The sequence below is a fragment of the Struthio camelus genome, chromosome Z (genome assembly GCF_040807025.1).
Source record: "Struthio camelus isolate bStrCam1 chromosome Z, bStrCam1.hap1, whole genome shotgun sequence".
In the NCBI taxonomy this organism is placed as follows: domain Eukaryota; kingdom Metazoa; phylum Chordata; class Aves; order Struthioniformes; family Struthionidae; genus Struthio; species Struthio camelus.
In genome coordinates this window covers 65059187-65084583 of record NC_090982.1, presented here as the reverse complement: position 1 = coordinate 65084583, position 25397 = coordinate 65059187, and the positions used below count along the sequence as shown (strand labels likewise).

The following is a 25397-nucleotide window of genomic DNA, read 5'->3' as shown; positions in this document are numbered from 1 at the left end:
ACAGCATGCTAGTACTAGAAATCAGATGGATATTTGTCATTCCTAGCTGAAGGAAGAAACATAGATCAGAGGAGAAGAAAGATCAGGCTCCTCTTCCAGAAGATGGCTACAAGCTAGCAGAGGAGATATGTAGGGACTTTATCCAAAGCCGACTTTTGGTGGCTGAAGTGATATCTCCCTTCATAACCAAAAATAGTGGCAAAATTTGAAAGTGACTAGTAATATCAAATCTAGACCACCTTACACCTTAAATATTGCCTGTCTGGGTTTTTTTTTTTTTTTTCCATTTATGCTTCTTTCTACCTAAATAAGGTAGAGAGGGGACCCAGTGTATTTCACTGATAATTTCTGCTGGCATTAGCAAGGCGTGGGTTCCATCAGAGTCAAAAACAATCTTTGTGCCTTAATTAAGAACAAACTGAATATAAACAGGTTAAGAGAGACCTCTCTTTCCAGGAAGTTAGTCTGCAATGCCATTGTTCTGCTAAGTGCTGCTACTTAGGCACAGATTTTAAGATATCTCTCTACCCCAAAGCTTCTGTCTGTCTCAAAATTGAAAAATTCTAGCAAAGCTAGGCAGAGTGCTGTCCCAAGGCAAATCTCATAGCCATTCCTAGATAACTCGATTTAAATCAACAGGAAGTTGCCTCCAGTCATGAGCCTGTGGGATTTTTTTCTTTGTAACAAGGATGTTAGTTCTGTATCCGATTAAGAGGGCAAAAGACAGAGGATCACCATCAAAGTTTTCAAGCTTCTTTTTATGAGAATATCTTAAGTTTTGCTGTATTAGTATCACTCGAGGGTGTTAATAATACAGGCACCCAAAACCAGTCATATAGCCAAATGTAATGTCATAGAGGTAGGAACAAGTATTGTTAGACACGCTTGTAATTCTTCATCTTGAAAGCTGAAAAGCAGAAACTGAAAATATAGATTTCATGAATAACAGTTTACGGTTTGAACACAATTAAAGCACTTGGTTACTCATGGGTGCATAAGCAGGAAAGCAGAATAAAGAGGGGATGTAGTATTACTGCTTTATGTAGACTGTATGAGACTGCTATCAGAATAATATATTTATTTCCAGTATCATCATTTGAAAAAAGTAATGGTAAGTGTGAGGGTATTCAAAATAAGAAGCATGTTAACTAGTGAGCAGCAGGTAAAGGAGTGGGGGGTTTTCTCCGTGATTTTGAGGCCACTTTATCTTTTGGCTTATTCTGAAGATCAAGTCAAAATTAAGAGCTTGCTTTACAAATTAGTTATGAAATTTTGTCCTGTACAGCTTCAGGAGGTCAGACTACATGATATTGTCAAAGAGTGTGAATTCATAGAGCGATACAAGAAATAACTTAATATTTCCTTTTATAATTAATCTAATAACTGTAAATTTCTTGGTCTTTCTAAATATTGAAAAAATTAAGTGTGAATTGCAAAAGCTGGAATACATAATTGTAGCTTTTGTGCCGTATCTTAAAGTTTAGGTTTTAACTTCCCTATTTTCCTTTGTTTCTTCCTGTCCGCTTTTCTTGTTCTATAAAGAGGTGATAGAAAAAGGTCATCTTATTTTAACAGATAGGGTCTACATTTACACTGAATGAAGCTTTACTTGATCCATTTTTGCTTTATTTTAACACACACCTCAGTATGCTTGCAACCAGTTATTTAATGTTCAGGCTCCAGAACAGCAATTTCAGCAAATTCTCTTTATCCATACGAAACAGCTGTTTAGTTAACTATTGAGGGTTCTGATTTACCTTTATTGGACTTTAGTGTGTTGTAGAATAATAAATATGGTTGTTAAGCTGGACAGCTAGGAAAAAAATAAATATTAACTTCTCCATATTGGATTTTTTTGACAACAGTTTGAGCTGTATGCTGTGCTGTTTGGTTCTAACCCAGCAAGCACAGTGGTTCATGTATTCAGGAGTTAAACTTAAGTTATGCTGAACTGGGGCTCCAGTGATCTTAAACTTCTAACGGTAAACTTTGAAGTTCGTGTTGTTCAAGTTATGCCTTTGTCTTAGTGTGGCTCCTCATTCAATTGGATTCTTTCGCTGATTGAAGAAGCCGTTACTTAATATAATGTTTCTGGTTCCAGTGTGTTTCCGTTGATACTAGATACAAATACAAGCGTGCGAGGATAAACAAAAAGCTCAGCTCTGACAGGAGGACAACTTTTCTCCTATTTTCCACTTCCATTCTTCCCTTTTCCACCAAACCGAAACATACACAAAACCTAACATATCTTGCTTTGTACAATTCATATATTTTTGGTGATACAAATATCATTTGTATATCATTTTTGGTGATATTTTTGATTATGTTAATCTCCAGGGATATTTGTTTAGTCAGTTGTCATGTGAAATAATTTTAAGAGCTTTCCGGTTTTTATGCAATTTCTGAGCTTATTATTTGCTTAATTGCTGATCTTGAGTTTCTTGGTCCTGCAGAGAAAGGCGTAAAAGGAAGAGCAGAAGTCCCTCCAAGTCTCCTAAAACATCCAAAACAACGAAAAGAAAGTCTTCACGAACTCCCTCTCCAAGAAGGTAGATTTGATTTACAAGTTACTGGATATTAAAGGTGGAAAAAGTTTTAATATCAGCATTGTTAAATGAACTTGATTCAATTTGTGTTTCTCTTGGATGTTTTTTGTTATGCAAGCAGCTGTTTAATAATCATCATTCACATTTTTAAGGAAAGTTCAGTGTTTTCAGTAATGAGAAAAGGTGGATGCAGATACTGTATTGAAAACAATTTGGGAAATATTTTCATTGGTTTACTGTATTTGAAGTAGTTGTCTCAGATGATTGCAGCTGTTAGGATGATTTAGTTTTTTAAAAAAAAAAAAAAAAAGACCTTCATGGATTTGAGCTGTGGAGTGCTTTAAACTATAATGTTTAAAATCTGTCAGCAATCCTGACAGTACAAGCCTGTCATCAGATACAATTTAATTTTCTTTTTTCTTTGCAAATACCATGCATTTTGAACGTTTGAGTTCCTTAGCTTTCTTCTGTCAAAAAAACCTTCTTATGTTTTGGGGATTTTTGGGAAAGCCCCCACTGACGAGAGAATAATTTGCAACTAAATGGCCTGAAGGTTGACTGAAGCTTTGCTGAAACTTTGTAAACTCTGCAGCTTTCCATACGTTGTTATATGCATTGGTAGTAATTTGTTGTTTTAAATCAAACTTCTGATTTGAGTAAAAATTTTCATAAGCAGGAACAAGAAGGAGAAAAAAAGAGAAAGGGATACAAACAATGAAAGAAGAGAAAGAGAACGCTCCACCTCCAAGAAAAAAAGTAGCAAAGAAAAAGAGGGAAAGGAAAAATCTGAGAAAAGCACCACTACTTTGAAGGTAAGCTCTGTGAGTAAGTGATATGCAAAGTGGAGTGATTATTGGAATTCCTTCCCTTTTTTCCTTTTCCTTCCTCCCCTTTTTTCCTTTCTTTTTCTTCCCTCTCTCCTTTTTCTTTTCTTCCCCTTCTCCCTTTTTTTCCTTTTTTTCTTTTCTCTACCAAATTATGTCCAGTTGAGACACTTGGATTTCACTCTTGTCGTCAGGAGCCGTGAAAGTCATTCTCCAGTTGATGTTTGTAGGCCCATTTGATTACGCTCCGTGTTTGAACCTTACTGGGCCTGTGGGAACTTCTGTGAATAGGTTACAGAAACACTTTATTTTGGTTTCTCTCTTTTTCTGTTCTATGCCGTATGTTAGGAGTTGCCTGGTTGCCCATCTGAATGAGCAGGCAGGAAGCAGATTGTGTAGCTAAGCAGCAGAGTTCAGGGATAGCTTGGCTGTCAAGCTTAAAAGATTATTCTTACAAATTTTCTTTCTGCAGTTCAGCCTCTCCCTGGCTGTTTTGGTCCTGGGCTGCGTGTAGGTCACTGCAAGAAATAAAGCTAAAGGGTTAGATTTGGGGAAGAGAAGCATGGAACTTTCCTTTACAAAGTAGATGGTGATGTGATTAAGAAAAGAAACGTCTTCTGATTGCTTAATCTTAAAATTGGAAAAGCAGCCTGTCTTTGTACTCGTAATTATTCAATTGCTATCAAACAGCTGGCTCAGGTAATTCTCTTATTGGATGCTTTAGTAATTCTGTTACCCAAGACCTCTCTTAAAACATCGTGGTTTTAAGAGAAAAAAATCAAAAATACAAAAGAAAAAAATCCTACTTTATTTAGCAATCATAGTGAAGTCTTAATTTCTGGAGTCGTTTCTCATAGGTTTCATGGTTTCTTGGCTGTGTTTTATTTCAGTATTGATGAAAAGGCATAAGGCAAAGATTTCTGGGGTGACTTGTTGTTCTGAGTGCCTAACTTTAGCCACTTGGAAAGAAAGGAAGCTTTTTAAAAACAAACAAGCAAACAAAAAAGCTGAGACCTATTTTTAAAAGTTGGTGACACAAGATAGGCCTATAGAATTTGAGGCAATCAAAATATCAAGAGTTGCTTGGAAGTTATGTCCTATAATGCTGAGAGTGTGATTTCTTTGAAAAATGATTTTATCTTTGGTAGGACAAAGATCACACTAAAGAGGATCAGAATGCTGAAACTGACAAAGAAGTAGACAACAGAGATATACAAAGGACAGAGGAAGTCAAACTACAACAGAATGGGAACTGTCAACCAAATGAAGAAAACCTCTCAGTTAAAATGGAAGAGGTTTAAAGCAAAGAATGGACCTCTGACTCAACTAAGGAGAGTGAAATCCAAAGCTTTTTATTTCCCAGAATGAGGAAGAAAATGTCAAAGCAATCAACTTGAACGTGTTGATAACATACTAGTAGCTCTTCCAATTCTTGTGATAGCTTTGTTGTCCTCTTGCTGTAAAGCAAGAGAGCACGGACCAGTAGTTATACCATGAAAAGGCAGATGCCATCAGAAGTATTCATCTCTGAAAATTCCTGCGTTTCCATGATGGCTGTACTTATTTGTAAAATGATTTATGTTAAGTTTCACCATAAGCTGTTGCAAATAAGTAGAAACTGAACGATGTAAACCTGTACTATCCAAAAAAGCTGAAGATATGCATTGAAAGTTGTTTAAAATATTGCTTGTTGATGAATTTTTGTATTGTTTTACCTTGTGGGTTAAAAAAGAATCCACAAAAACTTCAACGTGTACTGTTTGATGTGCTTGGAAATGGTGCATAAATATTCACACTTTCTTTTGTTGTAAATGACAACTATAGAAAAAGGGGTTTTAAGGATAAACACAGTTTTACGGTTCTTATGTTGAATGCCCGCTGACTAGTATGTTTTTCATTTGCTCACTGCTTGAGATTTTTTGGTTTTATTATTTAAAATAATTTCTTACTAATAGCCCTAAAATGAGTATTTCTTTTAAAGTATTTGAACAATGCATGCTACTTTTCTGTTCCTAAAAGGAACATTGCCATGTTATAGATAATAGGTTAGCTTTACTGGGTTATTTTGGGGTTGTTTTATTTTGTCGTTTTCTTTTGTCCTTCCAGAAGCGAGCACATCTGTGTGATATTATCAGAACTTACAGCTTCGTTTTGAGCCGTACTGCAGTGTGTCTGTTCAGCTGCAAATAGTACAGGTGCCATTATTAAAATAAATTTTCTTATTTGTTGAAGAAAAAATATGGGAGCACAAGCAGAAGCTTTAGTGCCTTCTTAAAATGTGGTATTTTCTAGAAATGTATATGTGCTATTACTCATTTTCAGCTAAATCTTACATGATCTCTATTGCTATTTTGCCACCACCGTACTGTAGATAAGAATGCAAGTGGTATGTCAGAACAGTTGTTTGATTCACTTGTTAAAATACTAAAGCTCCATTTTTACTTTTATTTTTTAGAAGAGATTTATAGATGAAGCAAAAATGCATTTTGGGGACCACCACTGTACAAAAGTAGTAGCTGAATACAAAGCATTCTCTTATCACCTACATCAGAGACAGCCCTTTAAACACTTACTCTACATTTGGATGGCCTTAATTGTTAACCTCTCCATCATTTTCTCTTATACCTGTTGAGTGATATAAAAGGAACTGTATGCAAAGCTTAGGGGGGAAAATAGTTTGGAAAAAATTATCTAACTTACACAGGAGTTATATGATAGAGATTCTTTCTTCATTCTTTGGGGAGAAAACATGTTAGAAGAGAATGACACAAAGCAAATACTTTGTCAAGTGAAAATGTGGCTTATGCTCTCTGAACTAATTTCGTTAGTTTCATCATTGTGACGTTTCTTAAGAGTCATACCTTTAAAACTTACTTATACCTGAAATCAAGTAGATTATTTTTAATACAACTTAATACAATCAAATGACTTAATTGCCTTACCTCATGGGAAGAGTTATTTCTGCCGGTTTAAAAAAACTGAATAGCATATTAGTTACTTGCTTTCAATTTGATTTTTTTTTTCCTTTGCATAGTTAATTCTTATGAAAATGTAAACATATTACAGGGAATGAAATATTGCCCAGTTCATAAGGTAATGAAACCTGGTTTGATTGTGAAGCTGCTTAATCACTCTTCATTTTTGATAGGATTTAATGTTTCTTGCCACTGTGTACATTTAAGACTATAGAAAATGCTTTACCATGTAAAGTATAGACAGTCATTTTTGTGATGTTTAAGCCACGTGCTGTTGGCTGGTAAACAGCTTATTCTGATAAAAGAATGACAAATCTGTATGCTTATAGAAAGACTGTGAAGGATTGTGTCTTGCAACAACAGCTGTCTTATTTATGATGTGTAAGTAGCATAGAGCAAAGAGATTGTTTGTATACTTGTTATCTTTGGTACCATTTCACTAATAAAATTAAGTATTTTAGAGGGAAGTTTCTGCTGATACATCCTTATTAAAGGAATATTTTTAGTTGATCATCTACTCTTATTCAGGAGGTTTCTTTGATCTGCAATGTAGGTACCAGTTAAAACAAAAAATATTGTCTTTTTAAAGATACTATTTTAGATATTAAAGCTAATCTTCTCCCTTCTTTGAGAGAAATTATTAGAATTCTTGCAATGTATCATGTTTCAGTCCATATTAGTTTGATTTTGAGTTCTGTTATCCTGAAATTGCATAGTTCTATTATATAGCAGTTACAGAATGTGAAAAAGATTGCACATAGTTAGCTAAGAAAAATGCCTTTGAACATTGATAGGATGGCAGCCTTACTAGCTAATTTATCACAGATGTAGTTCCGTGTGCAGCATATTATTTTGTATTGTGTGTGATTTAATGGTTCCCTTAGAAAAAGTTTTTAAAAGGAAAATCTACAACACACCCACACCAAGCCACGTTTTCCTACAAATCCTATATTTTCTGGTTTTGTTTGTAAATACTGTGGGGAACTGTGAGGTTAATTAATTTCTGTCTAATCTTAGCAGGTGTTTTCTGGGTCCTTATTCCTAAAAACCACCACTAGAGAACGAATGTCCAGCAGTATGCCTGTCTTCAGTTGGTAGGATAGTGTAGCACAGAAGTGATGTTCCTGCTTGCTCCACCAGGGCTGTGCGTCACCCAGTAAACGTGTCCATCATCCACTGGAAATCCATTGCCTTTTTCTGACAATTCTCTTTGCTGAGTTGCCATGTCAGGTTGTTTGCTTTTGAGCTTTATAAATGAGATGAAATTGGGTGAAATTTTTAAGAACAGCATAGTTCATGATAGCTGTACTGGTTAAAAAGTTTCACTTGAATCAGCCTTTAATTGAAAGTGTTGTGACGCTCAGTTGCTCAGAAAAAAGACTGTATGGTGCCATTTTGCTCACAACATTTAAAATGCACGTGCAGAGGCTTCCAGTAGTGACTACAGTTATTTTACAGCTGTGTTTCTGTACAACAGATAGGACTTTTCTTTGCAATTTAGAAGGAGATGGGAACAGAAGATAACTTTTGGTGGACAAAATAATGGCCAAGCTCCAAACAGAGATGGGTGTCATTTTTATAAATCGATTGAAGACAGGTGTTATGAGGGATGAAATTTTGTTTGCAGACTGTGATAACTGGTACGGTGGGTAAAGAATCTTCTCTTTTTCCGATTCCAGAATTAGAACTAAGGAAAATTTCAGTCGCCTTTGAGCTGTAAACTAGAAACATCTGAGGAATGCCTGCGATATCAGAGACACATGGGTTCTGCCTACCCATTAGTCATCAACTAATTTCTTTGCTTTGCAATTTCCAATAGATACAGCTGAACTAGCTCTAAATTAGCCAGCTGGCTAATAGCAGCAACTTGCGAACAGCTTGGATCCCAAAATGAGCTGACCATTTGAGTGTTTGCTGCTCAGAAGGTAAACTCTGCAGTCGGTATCATGCTTTGCATTGCTTGCCATTTGTTTGCTAGTGTTCTAGCAAACACTATCTGATTTGTGGGGTTTTTTTTTTAGTCTAAGCAAAAGATAACAAGTAATGGCGACTCTGAATAATGCAAATTCTTACATACTCCATACCGGTCCTGACTACTCTTTTCAGTTTTTTTCTTTTTTTTTTTTTTTCATTCACCTGTATGACACTTCAAGCAGTTAATGCTACAGTGGTGTGTGTATCCTGTACTTCGATTTAGATCTGAAGCATGTCTGCATGCCTGTCTTTTTGTCAGTTTATAAAGAAAGAGGATTAAAGCTCATTAATTTTGCTAGCTATTCATTTGAAGAACAAAAATCATCTTGAGTTTTGTTAATGTTAGTCTCAAAACTGCATTACAATGAGTGGTAAAACTGGAAGAATTTTTAAATACGTGAATTCTGAGCAACAACAGTATTGCAAATCAGGTCATATTATAGGTTTGTCTTGCCATTTGGTGATATTTTCAGCGATATTATAAGCGCATTATTTCCTTTGCTATTATTATATTAAAAGTGAGAATTGGACTTAGTGGCACATTGCTGAGAGGTGTAAATGGCTGAAATAATCTAAACCAGTAGGTGCTTTGTTCAGAGAGATCTAGTTTTCTTCTCGGAGACTGGAATGTGGACAGTTGAAATTTGTAGATAATGTTAGTGTTATTACCTGAAGAGAGTCTAAAACTTAACTTTGTTAGATAGTATGTAAGCAGAAAAAAGTTTTCAGTCTCTACCTTACATTTATTTTTATACGTTGAAAAGTGTAATTAAAGTAATACTGGAAACTAAAAGCACTCTATGAAAGGAATTTTTGTTTAATGTAAGATAAATACCCTTTCAATTGTGGATATTTTATTTTAAACTTCTTGAAAACATCTCTGCATTCAGTATTGAATTTTACTTCAAATTCCGGAATGTTTCATTAGTATGTAAGCCCCGTTGCAGGCCCTGAGCACGGCAGTGGGGGGAAGGAGGGTGTTCCTGCGCCGTGTCTTCAACAGAAAACAACTTCAGAAACTTCTATGGCAACATCAAGAGGCAGCTATCTTCCTCTGGTTTGAGGAGACGTTGCTGTAACACTTTGATTCTGTGCTGTTTGTTAAGCAAACACTACGGTTGAGAAAGTGTCTATCAGCTCCAGTTTTTACAACTCGTTTTTTGAAAGCATGAACTCTTATTGTCAAAGAAGGCAAAAAAAATTTGCTGTGGCAGTTTTATGATTATTGAGCCTAATACCAAATTACACTGATGGTAAAAATGAGTTTTTAGCTGTTTATATGTTTTCTCCTGGGAAATTTCCCCCTACATTTATTTTTTGATTAGTTATGGTTTTTTTATTCTAAAATAATCTAATGCTGATTTTGACACAAAACTTAAGATTTTTGGCATACAAAGTATGTTTGACACTAGTCATGTTAATGACATTACTATTCTCACATTGACAAGGCTGTGACTCATTTTTGACCTGAAGGACTGTTACCAGCAATGGTAGAAGAGCCATTTAGTCTTCCCATTCACTCCATCCTTGATGTCCTTAATGAGGCTGCCAGTTCAGTAGCTTTCATGCTGAAAATGTTGATGTGCTAAATAACAAATCTGAGACAATTGCTAAAGCAGAAGTCATCTGGTTTTCATTTAATGACTAGTCTTTTTTTAGTTTTAAACTGTTGAGTAGAAGGTTTATACATTTACATTACACTCAGACTTGTGATAATTTCATCAGATCTGTGTTTATTCACAGCGCAATTTTACAGCTCTTCTATTTTTATCCTTATTTTCTTTGCTAACTAAATGCCAAACATATTTTTTTAAAATTGTTCTAAAAAGTAAAACCCTCCTTAGTGTAAAGATTTAGAACTAATTCTGCTGCAGTGATGAGTAAAACATGGGCTCCTTAAAATTGCTAACTGCATAAATACCTAATTTTCATAATTAAAGGGATGAGTGATCTTCTCTGGAAACATCAAGGGAGTAATTTGACATGAGCAGTTCATGTAGTTAATCAGTAGTTTCTTTCTGGTATTTATCTCTGTGATACAGGGGCCATAATTTGTTTTATACATCGCCTACTGCAATCTGCATTTAGATATGACTGGGGAGCCTAAGAACTACAGGAGCAAAAATGCTATTTTCACTTCTCTAAATTTGGTGTTTCTGGTAAAGTAGGTCTTTTAAGTTTAATAAACATTTATTCAAACTTTTTCCGTGTTGACAGAGTTATCTGTGGTATCATGAAGCAACTATGAAATCGTACAAGTAAAGAAACGTCAAACGCTGTTATTATGTTGTTGTTGTTTTTGTAAATAAATGATGCCCCAAACGTTTATTTGTGTCATAAACTCTCTTCCACTACAATCAGATGTGATAAGTCAAATGTTTGTGAAGCAGTACTCTTTTTCTTTTTTAGGCTACATCTGCCCCAGAAAATCAGGTGGTTTCTTCTCCACAGGAACGCTATTTATCATAGCTCCATCAGGGAGAGTGCTCTTAAGCAGTCCTCTTAAGCAGTAAGTTAATGCATTTGGCTCTGTAGAATTGTTTGTCAAAATTCCTTCTATATAAGTAAGATCAGGAGTTCATGCAGCACTTTTAATATCAGCGGTACGTGTCAATTTATTGTCATGGGTATTTTCATGTTAAAATTCACTGTGTTCAACACTTAGGCTTCTCTATCAGTTTGTGTAGCTTGTAAGAATCTAAATAAACAGAGGATGGCTAAGAAGCAAAGGTTTAAGATGTGCTCCTCAGCACATTTTATGCTTTGGCTTGGTTAGTAGGGATCTGACCATGAGATTGAGAGAGCTGTCATGTGTGTAATGGATCTTGTGGCTGATTTAACTCCTCTTAGTGGTCAGATTGATTTAGCCAACAAATCTGTGGTCTGGATAATTGCACTTCAGCATGCTGCTCCTCTGAATGTCAAAATGGGAAAAACAGAGATATAAGCAACATATTGAGATGATTTAGCAATGGTTCCAAATCATATGTTGCCTATTTAAATTATATACTTCATAATTTTTGTAAGTAATTACTCACTGAAGCAGTAAGTGTAGAAATAAAAGGATAATATTTTTAGAACTGGTGGCTGAAAAAAGACTGAAAAGTGGCAGTCTTTTAAAATCAAACTTTTTTTTTTGTACATGCTTTGTTTTGCTAGCTTGTTTTGCCTTCTTGTTTTAAGAAAACAGGCAGGCATAAATGTAAGCAGTAGTCTTTTTATAAATTTGCTATTTCAGTTTCAGACCTGAGGAAGACTATGCTTCTCCTCTTTTTCTCTCTGCAAATCTTAAATTTGTTTTTAAAGAAAAACTTTAAGTTTAATTGAAGTAACATTTTAAAGGGTTGATTCAGACTACTTGATTCAGGAGTTCACAGCAATTGCAATGGTCCACATACATTGTGAACATTGAACAAAATGTCCAATCTGCTTCCATTAGATTTGTGTATTAGTGTGGTGGCCATCAACCTAACATTTCCCAAAGTTACTCCTCCACTTCATTCAGTTTTAAAGGGATACTCTTGTTATGTTACTAAAATTCATTTAAAACTTTCCTGAGCTGTTAAAATTCTGTTTCTCTAGTACCTTGGCATTTTCCTTACTAGCATATAACTCTCATGCATCCCAGTCAGCCTGCCTAGTCTAGTCTACACAAGGTATCCAGTAATACACTTGACTAGTCTGAACTATGCTGTAAATCATATTAAACCATGTTCCAGGTCAGCCTGAAGGCTGATCTGTATTTTTAGGACCTGAGATAGAACATAATACAGAGTAGAGATGCGGAGATTGTGGGCTAACCTCCACAAAGGATGTGGGTTGAATGTTGATTATGTTAATTGTAAAGTGTTATTTGATCTGACCAAATTCCATTTGTATCAGCTAGGAGACCCTATGATCAGTTACAGATCCTGTCCTTAGACGTACGATATGTTTGTTCTGTTGCTTAATCTCCAAAGAGGATGGAAAGATGACAGCATTTATGGTGTGGACCTGAGGGAGCTGGAGGCTGGTTTATAGTGTCACTTCTCAGATAATGTGGGACATTCACTGTTCTGTTCATTGCTCTTCTAATTTTCTATCAGGGACTTAGAGTACTTGCTTTGTTCAATCGACGAGTGGCAATGCTGACTATAACTTGTTGAAAACATACTTTAGAATCTTCTGATGAAAGAAAGAGTTGGATCTGGGTCATCGCGCTGCACTGAATGTATTAGAAATGGCCATTTACCGTGCTTTTATGCTAGATGAAAGATGGTAGACAAGTATTGTGTAAGCTCATTTTGTTCTAATAGATCAGATTCCTTTTGATCATTTTCACCTGGAGTAATTTATAATTCTAGGGAATGTAGTAACTCAATAGATCATAATAAAAGATAAAAATCCTGCTATGATTTAGGAACTTTCTGGTCCGATGTAAAACTCTATTCCAATAGTAGCTCAACAATTGGAGCATATTCCGTAGCAATTAGAAAGAGTAGTATGCCCCTTTTGAAGTGATCTTATTTCCTGGTCCCCTATGTCATCCTCTGCCTCTAAAAGAAAAGCTTTTGCCTTTATGATCTTTATAGAGAGACCTGTATAGAGATCTATAATTTTGTCATAGAGACAAAAATTATTCTTTTGGAGGCTAGATCAGTCTTTTAGATCATAGTTCTCCAGAGCTTTATAAAACCATTGAAACATCATTCTTCTCTCCTGCCTCCCGCACGTGTAGAAAAGCATGAATGGGTGTATAACTGTCTAAACCTGCCGATTCCACTATTGATTCAAATCTTCTGATTTACAGGTACGCATGCCAGATGTAAAATGCATAGAGTTAGTGATCAAACGTCTTTGGCTATAGTACTGTGATAATTTATACCATAATAACTGTTGCCGATGCTTGATGCTTAGCTAATCGGAAGCCATGAAAATGTTCTTGGGTTTTTTTGGAGAATGGTGCTCCCTGTTCCTTTTTATATTATAAAGGGGTTGACATTTTTCCTAAAGAGTAAGACAAGATGTGAACCAGTGCACTAAGAACTATGAATTAAGATAACTTTGAGATAAGGTGGAAGACCAGAGGGTGTAGATCGTGAAAGATTAATGTCTATACTGATTGAAGAGGACTGCACACAGGGAAGCAGGGTGATTGCATCGTTGAGATAAAGGAATGGAAGTGATTTGCAATGAGGCCCTGCTACTATAGGGAGTGTTTAGGCAGGATGCTGATACCAGCCTTATACCGAAGCTTGGCTTTACTGCTGTGATCTGATAGCCTTGAACGTGCTATTCCAGTAAGCTGATGATCTCTTACTGTTGGATCTGTGGGCTGTTGTTGACAATATACCCTTCTTAACACAACGCTTTGAATCCATAAACAGGAACCCTCCTTTTTTACTATAGTTTTATATTTCGCTTATTAAGGCTTTGGAAATTGGAGTCTGGGATTTGCTGTAGCAATGCCTTGTTTTGGAAATGTTGTCCTTTGCTGCTACAAACATATGCTGGTTGTAAGTCCTGAGAGAGAGGTCAGCAAGAAAGGTCTGAGCTCTTTCAGGCTTGTTGAGGGAATTACAGTGGAGAAACAAAAATGATGAAGCCAGAGTCAGTACTGAAATCTCAAAAAATAAAGGTGTGATAGCTAGTGTGAGAAGTGCATCATCTTCAAGAAGTTATGCTATACTTCACTGAAGTATAAAAGTCAGGGTTAGAGCACCCTCTTTTGAGCTGTCACAGAAACTTTTCAGATATCCTTTGAAATACTGCATATTTAAACTTATAGTGCCATAGAGACTTAGTTACAAGCCTGCTACAAAAACCACTGCTATTTTTACCCTGTTATTGCTATCTTTAGCACCCTGATGCAGCAGTAATCTGCTAAAACACACTGGTATGTGATATACCTGTTTGTACATTAATAGGAGATATTCTGTGTAGGGGTTAGAAGGCCTTTTTAGTCAAGTCTGACAAAGCTTAAATGTGGACTTGGAGGCCATGCCATATTTGTTACCCGGTGCCTGCCTCCCCTGGTAACCTGCAGAAGAGGTTGGATGCCGAGGTGCTGAGCCATCCTGTAATAGAAACACTGCTTTGAAATGTCTTTATGTGATTAAATGGACTGGCACTTGAAGCTGGTGTTCTTGTACTTCTCTTGCCAGGTGAGGCCCGTTCTGTTATGGCATTTATTTGAGATGACAGAATTTGGTCTTAGACTGTATCTCGATGCTTTCAGCTCGTCATCTTTCAGTGAATGGAGCTGGGGTTGCACACCCATCTGAGATGAAACTCCTCAGCAAGACTTCCTGGCCTTCAAACATTCTTGGTAAAATGTAAGCTTTGTCATTAATACTCCTTTTAAAATGTTTTCCTTTTATTGTAAGGTGCCTGTAAGAATTCTGGGGTCAATGATTCTCTGAAAAGTTAGTGATTTGCTGAAGAATGATAATCAGTTTTCTAGTAGGTTTCATAATAGCCTGGCAACAAGACCTGGAAGTTTGAGGTTTCTGTTGTCTTTACAAAATTGAAACAGCAAAGAGATAAACCATGGCCTGATCCAAAAAAGATACAGTTTGAGACATCTCAGAGTAGTCATATCCATTGTGAATGACGTGTAGTCATATCCATTGTGAATGACGTGGTATTCCAGTAAGCTGAATAGCGCTTTCACGCAGTAGAGCTGTAAACATATAGATCAAGTCTAGTGTGAAAGAGCCCCCTTAGACTTCACCTGGGTAGGAAGCAGGCAGAAAAGTGAGCTGGTCCTGATATATCACTCAACGTGCTGGGAAAGAAATCCTATTCCTGATCCTCGGGAACGCCACATCAGAGTGGGAGCTGTATCCTATCCTTATCATAAGGATAAACTATATGAATGGCAAAAGACAACTGAGGTTGAAGGAACAAATTTGTTCCAGAACAAGAGCAACACAGATCTGAGGCATGAAGGCCGAGGGGAGCAGGATGGGCTCTTAGTGGCTTGAAGGACCATTCTTATGCACAGAGAAGCACTGAGAACTAGGTATGCTGGACAGTTACTTGGGACTGACAGATCTATCTCAGACAGGCATCCAGCTCTCAGATTGTGCTACCATCATGCTGCATCCATCCCTGATATTGTAGATTTGGCTCTGTCTTGCTTGAAGGCTGCACTTAACATTATTTGCTGGAAATGCTGTCCAAAAATGTAGAAATGAACTAGAATTTGCAGTGAGTAGGAGGTAAGCAACATTCTTTCAAATTAATGGATTGGCAATCCAAATAATGACCAGCATAGGCTGGCTATTTTAGCCTCTCAGTGCGGTGGCCCACCAAAGCCACGCGGGTACTGAACACACAGCCACGTGTATCACTACCAGAACGGCATTACTGCTCCTTACGGCTCCTAACTCTGGTGATTCCCAGTAGCTGTTCACTTTAAATGCATGCTGAAATGGTTACATAATTGCTGCTCACAGAAAGGGGAAGGTTGCTGATATTTGGGTACCACTACAAGCAAAGTTCAGCAACAGTAGCTGCTGTTTGGGAAAGGTCAATGAAGCTGTGGTGTCCTGCTATCCCTTTCCATACTAGCCATCCATCAAAAAAGGGCTGTAGCCTGCAATTTTTGAGGTCCAGCAGTGTGTCGTTACTATTCTCCAGCCTACCTAGATTCCATGGTCTCTGGTAAGGCCTTGAACCTGTTTCACCACAAGAACCCTGGCCTATGCTGGCCACTGCTGTGCCTATGATTCCTCAGGGATTTTTCTGAGTCCTGCCTGTGTCTACCTCTTTGATAAATCCAGATTACTTCCTTGGTCAGTCTCTTTCTGTGAAGTTTCTGCCTTGGCCAGGTGAAGGCTGTGTGCCAGGAAACACTGAAGGGGACTCTGAGGATGGATGATGTGAATGACAGTTCCTAGCGCAGCAGATTATTTTTCAGTTTTATTAGTCAGGTTGGCATTTCAGCTGTAGAAATAAAATAGATACAGGGATAAGATTGTTCTCCCTCCCTATAGGCATGAAGTAATTTGTCATAGTGACAATCCCATGTAAACAGTGTTCAGAGGTGACTGATGTAAGGAGTCCAGAGTTTTATTACCTACTTGCACACTGAGCTCATCAACACAGTACTAGAACACAGTTAATGTAATTCAGGCAATAGAAACATACTTCTTAAGAAAAACAATGCCATCACAAGAGGGGGAAAAAAAGGTAAACCAGGAGCCTGCAACACAGAGCCAGAAGCTCTAAGACAAACATCTTTTGTAAGCAGAGGGCTTAAAATAGGGGGTTTGTTATTTTACAGCTTTTGTAGCAATAACTGGCCTTAGCTCAGATTGACAGGATCCCCACGCCCCCTGTACTGTCTGCTTTTAGATAGTGTGTTCTCTTCAAATAGATGCTGTTGTAGCAGGAGGTGGTTTTTGAGGTTGTCAAAGTATCCCCCAACTCCTAGTATTTCAGGGGGTTATAGATATTCCATTCTATCCTAATTTATAGATATTCTATTATTATTATTATTATTCTATTTGGTAGTTAACATAGATTGAAAAAAACCTCTGGAGTATTGTCGTCACTGCAATACGCTGTTCCCAAGCGAAATATCTATATTTCTTGTATCTCAAATGTTGCCTAGCTAATGTACTGTAGTCTGACCTTAAGTGCAAAACAACAACATGTGTATTAAATTAAAGTATGCAAGAAAAACCTAACCTACCCAAAGTACCAGGAAAACAGATATATACTAGACTGGCTCTTTGCTGGTGCTAATGTACTCACTACCATAACTATACTCTTTCTGGTACCACAGCTGACTCCTTCAGTAATGTGCCATGACTTGCATAACTTGGAATCCACAATTTTTTTTTCTTTTTGTTAGGTAACCTGCCTAGCTTTTGAGTGTGTGTTATTAGATACATTTTGGAAATGGGTTTACTGAACAGAGTTGGTTTTTAGAAACATAAGGATGGAAGCACTCCTGTCCTAACACAAGTTTTGTGTAATCCTCTCTCTGGCATCATGCACTGTGTTGCTGGCAACCAAGGTGATGGGCCTTATCGGTGCTCTCCGCTCATTCTGACCATTTAAATGGTGATAAAGAGCCAGATATTGCACTTTGTTATTCAAATGTAGGACAAATTCACATATCTTTCGAGTTCACCAGTTTTACCTCATTCTTCATTGCTGTCCTCTACCATGATGCTGGATGTGTTTTTTTTTTTTTTTAAACCCTCCACTACTGCTCAATAGACCGGCCATATTAGAGACTGAACATTACATTGGTTTTTCTGTAAATATGAAATGTTAAAACTGTAACCCTCCTGTATAATGCCCCGTGCTTTACATCACTATGCTTATGTGCTTCCAGGCCTGTAGTTAAGCGTCTAGGTTTTTATAATGGCTAAATTCTCACCAAGGCTAACAGTGTTCATCATGAGGTATTATTATATGCTTACTAAGAAAAAAGGTATTCAAAATGCCTTGGCATTTATGGTCCTGAGCTTTTATATTTGTAATTTCCCTCATAATGTAACACACATCAATACTGAAACTAAGGACACTACTGGAACCACACGAACAGTGCTATATCACATAAATCACAGATATCACATACGTTAATAGAAGTACCCTTCTGCAATCATTGTGCATACGTATATACACACACTTTTTAAAAATAAGTTGTCCCTAATCTGAGGACCTAAGCACTATGTAGCTCCTAAACTATGTCCATGAGCAGGTAGGAGCTCCTAGATTATGTCCATTCCACCAAAGCCTCTTTTTTAGCTTGATGAATCTGTCTAGCAAATCTGCTCTTCTGTTTCTCTCTGCATAAAATGTTCTTTCTTTGCTCTTAGAGGATGCATCATGATGGGCTAAATTCATCATTCATATGTAATCTCCGTACCAGGATTTTTCATGTATCTTTCATTCTTCCAAATGTACAGTTTACAGTCATTATATAACTATGTGGTGTGGTATTGGTAATAAACAGATATCAATAAAGAATTACATGTACTGTGAGCTTTACAACTGGAAGTGGAATACATCCATCCCTTATATGTGAGGCAAATATATCCATGCATACTTTCAGTGAAATTCTCCTAGCTCGATGAATGGATTTTCTTGAGCAAGATGTTGGTCAATGACTAATATCATGGAGGCAATACTGACTGGGTTAGAAGCCCAGAATGTCTTTTGAGTTTTACATAGGAAGGCCACTTTATATACTGAAATTGCTTACAGGCCATTAGTTTGATTCTACTTATTACCTTATACTTTTTACGTCATATAATAATATTTAGGTGCAGAAGTAAGAAAAAACAAATTCTTATGGCATAACAAAGGGTTTTAAGTGCTGATGACGATCAGTGCAAAATGCACAATGAAATGTAGGTTGGCTGCTGCTTGTCCTAACAGAGGCACAGAGTTAAAACCAGTGAATCAGTCAACTGGGGGATTTGCAACTTATGTGAAGTCTTAGTGAGCACAGCTATTCTATAAATCATACTGCCCAATGACTACTATGCATTGAAATCTCTGTGTGAATACTAATCAGCCTTCAATTTTAATGAGAGAATTTTAAAACATGTCAGTCTAATGAGCATCAGGCTTTCTCTACAAAATAATTTTAATAAAATGCTTCATAAACTAGAGGAGACAATAATAAACTGCGTATGCAAACTGCAAACAATGCCTACAGGAGTTCATCGTGAGAACATGTTGCAAGTCACTGAAAAAACAGCTTAGACTCCTTGCATCGTGGAACTCCATAATGACATTGCATAGAGAGCATATTATGGAGGCCCTTTTAGCCCCTGTATTCCAATGACACCTCTGTGCCAGCTTTGGGGGGATGACTAAGCTGGAGTACCCAATTCTTGAAGTCTATTCTACAAATTTCATTATTGCATCCAGTGTGAAATAGTATCTGCAATTACTCTCATTAAATATGAATAGCTTTCTATATCCATATGGATACATATAGGAAGAAAGAGCCGTAATGTAATGTAAGTGAAACTCCAGTAATGATGATAACAGTTATCATCATCTTCACTTACACAAAACTGTTTATCCAACATAAAGTGCTTTACATAGGTGGATAGGCATCATTTTCCCTGCTTAAATTCAGGGCTTCTCACTTTTCTGTTTGTCAGCTTTGAACAACTGGAGAGCTTTTTTGGAGTGGTAGACACCTAAAATTTTTACTAAAGAGCTTATTGGACATGAAAATCAGGTCTTAGATATATAAAACTGATTAGAGAACTCTTCTGATGACTTGAACAGTATTGGCTTCCTGACTGCCCTGGGACTAGAACTGAAGTCTCCTAAATGCAAATACTGTAACTGAGTCAATTGGCCATGTTGGATTTATTACATTCTCTGCAAATCATCAAATTCAAAGGAATTAGCAAAGAGATGTACCTTACTGGAAGATTTTTCATATACTTCCATGCAAGTTTCGCCTATGTGAAGACTGTAGGAATTAGCACAGAGTATCTGTGGTGAAATAGCTAATGTAATTTTATAATTAATCTATTTCACCTAGGAATTCTCTGCCTTGAAGAAGAGAATTACCGTTGTCACAAGTTCACTATTGTATATGATCCTAATGTCTCTATTCTCGAGAGGTTTTGGAACTTGCTTTATGGCATGAGAAAGTATGAAGATTCTTCAGTTAGAATTGACATGTCCCCTTAAAGTTGGTCCAGATGGCATAAATACTACCTGGCTTTGTTTCAAGTAATCTTGAGGAGCAAACAAAACCTGTTGCTCAGTTTTTGCTGGCTTACTGCTTAGCTCCATTTCCAGGTGAGGATGAGCAGCTCTTGCAGGTAGCTTCACTGTCAGACTCATCAGGGCTTTCTGGCTGAACTCCATGCTGGTATAGTCACTCAAGAGTGGTACTGTAATGGAAATGACCCTTTCATTTTCACTTGTAACAGCTTTTTCAGGGATTTGTGCATGCCTTAGGCTTATGTCTATATTATTCCTAAGTGTTTCTGACTGGCATGTGTCACGTTTGCTGTCTTCTTCTACATCATCTGCAAAGAGCTCTAGCTTCAAAGGAGCCTTTGACTCATGCTCTATGACGTACAGGCTGGTGGTATCATTGTCTGTCACGGCCTGAAGCAGTGATGTTGAAATGGGTTTCCAATTAGTCTGCAAGGCAAAAACAAGGAGAAAGGAGAATTTCAGTATCATAATTTTCATCTCAAATCATATCAAAGTGCATTTGCCAATTTACTGAAATAAATGACTGAAAAATAAAGCTAGGAGACAGGCAGCCTGGTCCTGCCTATATAATGTTAGCTAACTAATGTGTTTTATCTTATCTCCATAGGTTTTAGGAACATGACTGGAAATATTTATTTCTCTAATTAAGAGGACTTCTCCTCCTCTCCTTTAAGTAAAGTTTTTCTTGCTTTTCTGTGTGCTAGAAAGAAAATGTAGCACGGATAAAATGTAGGTTTTAGGATGAGCTGTTTTGAGACCCTCAGCTTTCAAAAAGCTTAACCCATACGTTACCAGAAAAATGCAGCAGATTGAATTGAATGATAGTCAAACTAGCGTCGGTATCAGCCTCTACCTGCAGTTTGTTATTCACCTTAATGCCATGTTGTGATTTGAATATATATTGGGTTACAAGGTTTTGCAAATTCTGGATGATTACTTGGAGAACAGTCTGTAATGCCAAGCATCCTTCTGTTCTGCTTAGGTTGTTTTGCTGGGTTTTCCCACTTTCCCCGTAATGTTTTTTAAATTAAGGCTAGGATGGTATGTTCTCTGACATATTTATTAGCCTCTTCCTTTTTTTTTTTTCTCCTCACTTGCTCTAAATTTCTTTAAACTGTTATGGACCTTATCTGAGAAATAAGTAAGGATAAATTGTGTTTCACTTTCCTTTCTTCCCACAATTTCTGTTCTGAATTGGAGAATGAATGTACTGTTGCTCTCTGAAATCTCAGTAACTCTGCATAAAATATCAATAAGTATCTAACTAGCACTTTTATTGGGATGAGCAGACACCTCTTCATGGTCGGCATTTGCCCCGTTTTGAATAAAGACTTGTAGGGTATATGTCTCCATTTTCATGTTTATTATGAACAGCAGCCCAAACTCTACACCTAACATATCTAAAATAAGCAGCATGTGAACTCCTATCTGCGAGAACCACTAATGTGTGAAGAAGACGACGTGGTAGTTGTAGATTTTCCACCTCCCAGGACCAACCCTGGCTGAAGAAGTAGGACAAGGGCTGTGCCTGCCTGCAGTAGCCTGCCTGCAATAGCCCACATCAGCCGACTGGCAGTGCCTGCGAAGAGCTGATTACTGTTCAGCTCATGGTGAAAACCTCTGTGTAAGTAGTTATTGTGTTGAACCAATTGCTTTCTGTGCAGGTGACTGATTAACTATATTAACCTCACCAGGATATTCCCATACTGTAGCCCAGGTGAGCACCTCACAAGCACTCACTATTTGCCTTGGCATGCCATTTGCAAGTTTACAGGTGTCAGAGTTTGATAATTCTTGCATTAAAGCAAAGTCCTATTTAGCTCACTTCTGTGAATTTACTGCAGGCTTATTGACCGCAATAGATATACATATAGGAGTGAAGACATTGCAGCTCCCAATGACTAGAAAATAGAACTGTTCCTACATAACTGAATGTAAAAATGTTGTTACTTAAAACCAATTTTCCTTGATTTCTAAAATCCCATTGCTTCATGGAAAAAACTGTTCCCTCTTGGAGTGAGGTTAGGCCCGTAACTATTCCCTCCAGGAAGTCTCATACCCTTCTTTGAAGAATCTTTTCTAAACATGAAGAACAGGATGCTGATGGGCTGGCTGGCTGGCCCTGTTAGTCACCGCAGTTCATTTTCCTCATCTGCGTGTGCTGTTTGAATTGAGCGTGCTCTCAGTTCACCTTGCTGCTAGGTACAATGGGATTTGTATTATGGCCTTACATTGCAGTTTCAGGTGTTCTGAGTGCATTTAAAGTACAAATTCTCTTGCCACCAATCTGGAATATATGTTTGTTTCTGTCAGGATTTCATACGCTGTTTAACTAAGCTGAGAGAGATCGTTCCTGAAACAATCTGCAAATATACATACACACACACACAGGCACACACACACGGATAATATAGTAAAATTTCCTAATTGCTTCCCATTTAACAGTTTTATAGTGCTCATGAAATATAGAGAAAGGCATACCTAATGAACTGTTGCTAATGTCAGCTTACTTCTAGGAAAGTCTCTGGTAACTGCTTTATTGTATTGTCTACTCAGAGCTCTTTCTGCTTTCCCAAAAGCCCTTAACTGATATCTGTTATTTCTTTTCCTGTCACATTATCAACACAATACTATTCCTCTACCAGACTGGGCTAATACAGGTTCCATTTCCTTTTATAGCTGCTCTGCCTCTGCAGGACCAGTTAAATGGATTTTTGAATAAACATATTTTTCTTTTAAAGTATTTATGGCATTCTAGTCCATAAAACCTCTTTGTTCTTTCTATCAGATGCAGCCTCAATGCATTTCATTTGCATTATTCACAATCGCAAATTATTCTTTGAACACTTGCCCATCTGAATCAAAATGTAGTCATGCCTAATATGACGTTAGGTCATTTTGACTGGTGGTTCTTACTCCTTTCTTGCTCACCTTCTCCTATCCCCCTAACCTTTTTATCACATTAAAAAATTGTTCAGGTTTTGCTATTTGTTTAAGGAAGCAACCCCCTAACTGCTTAATATACTAGATTCTCTTTTTGCCTTTGAGGAAGACTCATTTTGAGCAAGTGTTGGTAGATCTCCCACTTTCTAAATGTATTCAAAAGAACCAAGAGAATTAAGTGGAGTTGTTTTTACTCGAGTGGCCGATGAAAGACAGCTGAATTTGAGAACTATGAATTGGAAGTTGCCCAGTGCTCCTAAACAGATCAAGTTCTTTAAAACTGATTCACTAAACTAGTGAAACTACAGTCTTCTAATAATATCACTTTTGAAACTCTCAACTTGTACATCTGCCACCTGATCATCCTTTGCTCTTCTGCATTTTCTGGTTTTTGCAGAATGACTACCTGATCCTACATTTGAGCTCACCACCTCTTTATCGAAAGTAGCTACACTTAGGTTCAAGAGGCAAGGCAAGGGAAAGGCAAGGCCTGCCTGTCAAGGTCTTCTTGAACTTCCTTGCTGCTGATTTCATTCTGGTGTTTTCTATCTTAGATCTTGGACAGTATCTTGTAGAGACCTTCCAGCTTCTGGCCTGATCTTTGATCATGCTCTTGTCTTTTCCTATGGCAATATTTGGCTTTGAACTCTCCAGTCCCTGACATCCGCTTAGCCTGACAGTGGCATATACTTCCGGTCATCATGTTAATGCCTGGGAACAAGGAAGTGACAAATGTGTATCTCTCCAGCAGTCTCCTTCCAGTAGCTAAGTTCCAGGCACTACTTCAGACCTGAAACACAGATATCTTTATCACAAGCTATGGGTAGAGCAAGGCTTAAACGTGCAGCTGAATTGTAGTGCTTTTTGATTAGCACATGCCTCTTCAGACAGCTACCAGCTGAAAAACTAGAGCCCCTGGATTGCTCTTGAAGCACACAGAGATCTTGAGGGGAGAGGAATGGATTCCAGAAAAACACCACATATATTATCTCCTTTTGGACACTTCTGTGGCATTAGGCCATCAGTATTACTTACAAGTTGCGAGTTACTTTTGAGTATCTTGTGCTCTAGAGTTTTCAGAAAAGAATAATAACTAATATACTGATTAATCAGTAGGAAAAAGCTTCCTGGTATGTTTTTTCATACCATTGGAACAGTACTTGCCATATCTTGGATTGCACTGCTGTTTCTTGGATTCGGTACGCTAGGCCAGTACCATTCTTTCAACCTGTAAAGAAATACTCCAAGTTTATTGTCAGGTTAGATGACTGACATTTCCTATGCATTTATTATTAACGGCATTCATATACAAATTTTATTGGTATTTTCACAATCATCAAATTGAGATGTTATGCACTGGCTATTAAACATACTGCCAATGAAAAACTGAGGACCAAACTTGTTAGTCTATGCTGCAATGCTGAGTTAGTGAAATCTAGCATCTGCGACAGGAGATGGTAACGTCTCTTTCTATAGTTCTCTCATTGTGTATTCTTAATTCACTATTGTTTCCACAAAACCTCCATTTTCTCCTTTGAGGACTCTCAGACATGTAGGAAGAAGTTTGTTTTAATAAGCACTTGCTAGTGGGCTTCAACTTAGAAGTTTACTTTTCCTCAAAGAACAAACTTCTGTTTTTTAGCTTCTCTGAAATAAAGCTGCTGATCTGGAAGAGGCTCTCCCTGGGGCCTGCTCCCAGGGCCCTCCCTGGGAGTGCAATATAGCTCCTAGTCTTTATCCCCAGTCTGAATTTGGCTCTTGCTGGGATCTATTACAATATCTTACTATTTCCTCTGATAGTGATCTAAACATGCCTTTACTGAAAGCTCACACAAACTGCTTCTGAAATAGCTATAGATCAAGGAACAAGTCGTTCCAACTTGCTACAAAATCCAAATCCAGCGTGTTTGTTTCGGAGCTCAGGTAGTATTTCTGCCTTTGCACTCAAACCTCGCAGGGCTTGAATGAGCAAGAGATGGGGGGAGGTTTTACAAAAGTAGCACAAGAGTTCATGAACCGAGCGGTTCAAATGGGTTTCAGCTGACTGCCTGGCAACAGCCATCTCATCAAAGTCATTTCTTTCAAGCTCCTTTCTTGGATTCAGGAGCTCAGAGATAAGAAAACTCAAAATAACCTGCCAAGCTCTCCAGCTTTTCTGGGGGCAACTGCGCCCCGCGTAGGCATGCAGACGAGGCCCCCGAGCGCCGGCCGAGAGCCGGGCGGGGAAGGCCGAGGGCCGCGCGGCTGCAGCAAGGGGAGGCAGGCTGGCTCGGGGGGCCAAGGTCGGCCACTGCGGCTGCTCTGTACCCCCTTGCCGGGCGTGGGGCAGGGGCAGCCCGCCGAAGGGGCGTGTGGGGCTGTCAGAGAGGGTGGTGGGCGCCAAGCCCTGAGGGCAGGCCCTGGCCTGCAGGCCTCGGGCGAGCCCCGGGGTTGGGGCA

The 25397-nt window shown here is 37.9% G+C and overlaps 2 protein-coding genes across 4 annotated transcripts in view; one reads left to right on the top strand and one right to left on the bottom strand.

Moving 5' to 3' along the window:
- The window catches only part of LOC104146891 (splicing regulatory glutamine/lysine-rich protein 1), a 37134-nt gene extending 30322 nt beyond the window's left edge, over positions 1-6812 (top strand). For 2 of the 3 annotated variants that reach the window (XM_068927492.1, XM_068927495.1), the window contains 3 exons: positions 2454-2549; positions 3220-3358; positions 4519-6812. In XM_068927492.1, coding sequence (XP_068783593.1) covers positions 2454-2549; positions 3220-3358; positions 4519-4671 — 388 coding nt within the window. In that variant the 3' untranslated portion in view covers positions 4672-6812. The remainder of the gene's footprint in view (positions 1-2453; positions 2550-3219; positions 3359-4518) is intronic. The other variant, XM_068927494.1, reaches the window with a different exon arrangement.
- Positions 6813-19868: 13056 nt separating this feature from the next.
- LOC104146916 (interleukin-6 receptor subunit beta-like) overlaps positions 19869-25397 on the bottom strand; it is a 30284-nt gene continuing 24755 nt past the window's right edge. Inside the window, exons 14-15 of the mRNA XM_068926987.1 lie at positions 24124-24187; positions 19869-20442 (exon numbers count right to left, since the gene is read on the bottom strand). Of these exons, the coding sequence (XP_068783088.1) occupies positions 19954-20442; positions 24124-24187 (553 nt within the window). The 3' untranslated portion in view covers positions 19869-19953. The remainder of the gene's footprint in view (positions 20443-24123; positions 24188-25397) is intronic.